Genomic DNA, 2,384 nt, shown 5'->3' with positions numbered 1-2,384 from the left:
AGGATATTATATACTAAGGGTATGTCTATATTCCAGCCAGACAGATTAAAGGTATGTGCTAAAGCTGAGACACACCACAACTAGAAACAGGTGTTTTCAGTAAATAACACAATCTTGGGCTTCATAATGTGATGAAATAATCCTACAACAAGAAGCCAATACTCTTAACCACTGAGCCATCTCTTCAGCCTTCTTCTTGTATGATTCTTAATGGGGAAGAATCTCACTGGATTTGCTACTCTATAAAATAAATAATAAGATTAAAATAAAGATAGGAGTAGCTTGTACCTCGGATGATAGAGTACATGCCCTGGGTTCAACCCCCAGCACATATAACTAGCTGCAGCAGTGCGTGCCTAAATCCCAGCACTCTGGGAGTGAACATAGGGAGAGTCAGGGTCATGGTTGTCTCCATAGTTTGGGGCCAGCCTGAGACACATGTCTCTTACATACAAATACATATGCATACATACATGCATTTGTCATTGTGGTCCTCTATTCAACTGCACCTTCCCTCAATTCTACTGTCTGTTTTTCTAGGAAACATCAAATAGTCAAGTTTCTAGTTAAATACTGAAACTATATGTTCATTATAAGCCTATGCTTATTTTTTTCCCTGTTTAGTGAGAGTACCCCAGGTTAGGACATAAAAGCAAGTTGATTTGTTTTTCTTCTTTCCCCCAGACTTGGAAAGAGACCAAATCTACAACAAGGATGCTGTGCCAGCAGAGAATGGCTTTGGAAAAGATTTATCACAGAAGATCACTGTAGAGAGACTGAAGGATAAAGGCCTATGAATGGAAAAGAATGGAAAGCCTGAGAAGTAGATGAAGACTGTGAAATATTCAAGAGCATCACCCGAGTCAGAGACTAGTAAGGAGAGAGAAGACGCAAGCTGCTCTAAGGGGCTCCAGACTTGAAGCTTCTCTTTTCCCAGAACCAGGAATTGTCACAGAAGGACCTGGCCAAAAATGCCAAACACATGAGGGAATCTCCACAAAGAATTTATATTTGATTGCAGATACCCATTTGGGGGAGATAATCTTCAAGGATACAGAAGACAGAAAAATTATAAGGCAGACTTCATCATTTATTTTGAGGGAAAAAATCCAGTACTGAAAAATAAAAAACCCTATAGATGTAGGCACATGTGAAAAGGCCTTTGGTTTGAAGGCACTGCTCATTCAACATGAAGAGCTCACAGTCAAGAAAAGCCTTATGAATGTAATGAATTCAGAAAGGCCTTCTTTGCTTCTTCATCGCTCACAGTACGTCAAAGGATTCACACTAAGAAGAAACCTTGCTGCTGTAATGTCTGTGGAAAATCCTTCAGCCAGTGTGCCCACTTTAATCATCATCAAAGAATTCAAACTGGAGAGAGAGCCTACACATGCCTGCAATGTGGCAAAGCATTTAGTGATGAACCAAAACGTGTGCCATATCAGGAAACTCACCAATGGTGAGAAGCCCTGCAGATGTGGCGACTGTGGAAAAGGCTTTCAGAAGTACTACCTTAGTGTGCCTCAGAGAACCCAGACCAATGAGAAGCCATACAGATGCAATGAGTGTGGAAAATCTTCCAAGGATACCACAATTTTTAATGTTCTTCAAAGAATCCATACAGAAGAGAGACCCTGTGAATGCCGTGACTGTGGAGAGGCCCTCATGTGTTCTTATCCCTCATTAACACATCAGCATATTCATTTCTAGGAAGAAAACCCCTACCTGTGTTCTGAATGTAGGGAATCCTTCAGAATAAAATCACATTTAACTGTACATCAGAGGATTCAGACTGGGGAGAAGCCATATAAATGTACTGACTATGGGAGGGTATTCAGCAAAATGGCAAATCTCGAGGCGAGTCAGAAAATTTCTACTGGAGTGAAGGCAAGGGCGTGCGTGGGTGTGTTAGTGTTAGTGTTATCGTTAGGGTTGTGAAACCCTTATTCCACATCAAAGAACCCACACTGGAGAAAGCCTTTAACACATCTAGAATGAATGCCTTCTAAATGGAACTGCAAATGCTTGTGGCCTCTGAGAAGATTGTAACCTAGTCAGCACCCAGGGGAAGTGCAAATAAAAGCTAATGAACTGAACCGTCTGCTTCACGGAGTTGGCAAAAGTGAACCTTCCTTTGAGGGTAGGCTTTAGGGAAGCCATGTGCTCTTACTTAAAGGCTGTGTAGCGTATGCTTCCACTAGCAAACCAGCAATTACAAACTCTTTAATCACCCATTCTCACTTGGGAGCCTGATCCTCAGAAATAAAGCATCATCACGCTTAAGAATACAAATAAGCCAGGCGGTGGTGGCTCACGCCATTAATTCCAGCACTCAGGAGGCAGAGGCAGGCGGATTTCTGAGTTCGAGGCCAGCCTGGTCTACA

The 2,384-nt window shown here is 42.0% G+C and overlaps 1 protein-coding gene across 1 annotated transcript; it reads left to right on the top strand.

Annotated features, from left to right (window-relative positions):
• Positions 1-1,227: 1,227 nt before the first annotated feature.
• On the top strand, positions 1,228-1,710 carry LOC110304505 (zinc finger protein 180-like). The gene has a single exon (XM_021175924.1). The coding sequence runs from the start codon at positions 1,228-1,230 to the stop codon at positions 1,708-1,710; it is 483 nt and encodes a 160-aa protein (XP_021031583.1).
• The last annotated feature ends 674 nt before the right edge of the window (positions 1,711-2,384 follow it).

This window comes from Mus caroli, chromosome 11 (genome assembly GCF_900094665.2).
Source record: "Mus caroli chromosome 11, CAROLI_EIJ_v1.1, whole genome shotgun sequence".
In the NCBI taxonomy this organism is placed as follows: domain Eukaryota; kingdom Metazoa; phylum Chordata; class Mammalia; order Rodentia; family Muridae; genus Mus; species Mus caroli.
This window is presented reverse-complemented; position numbering and strand designations above follow the sequence as displayed.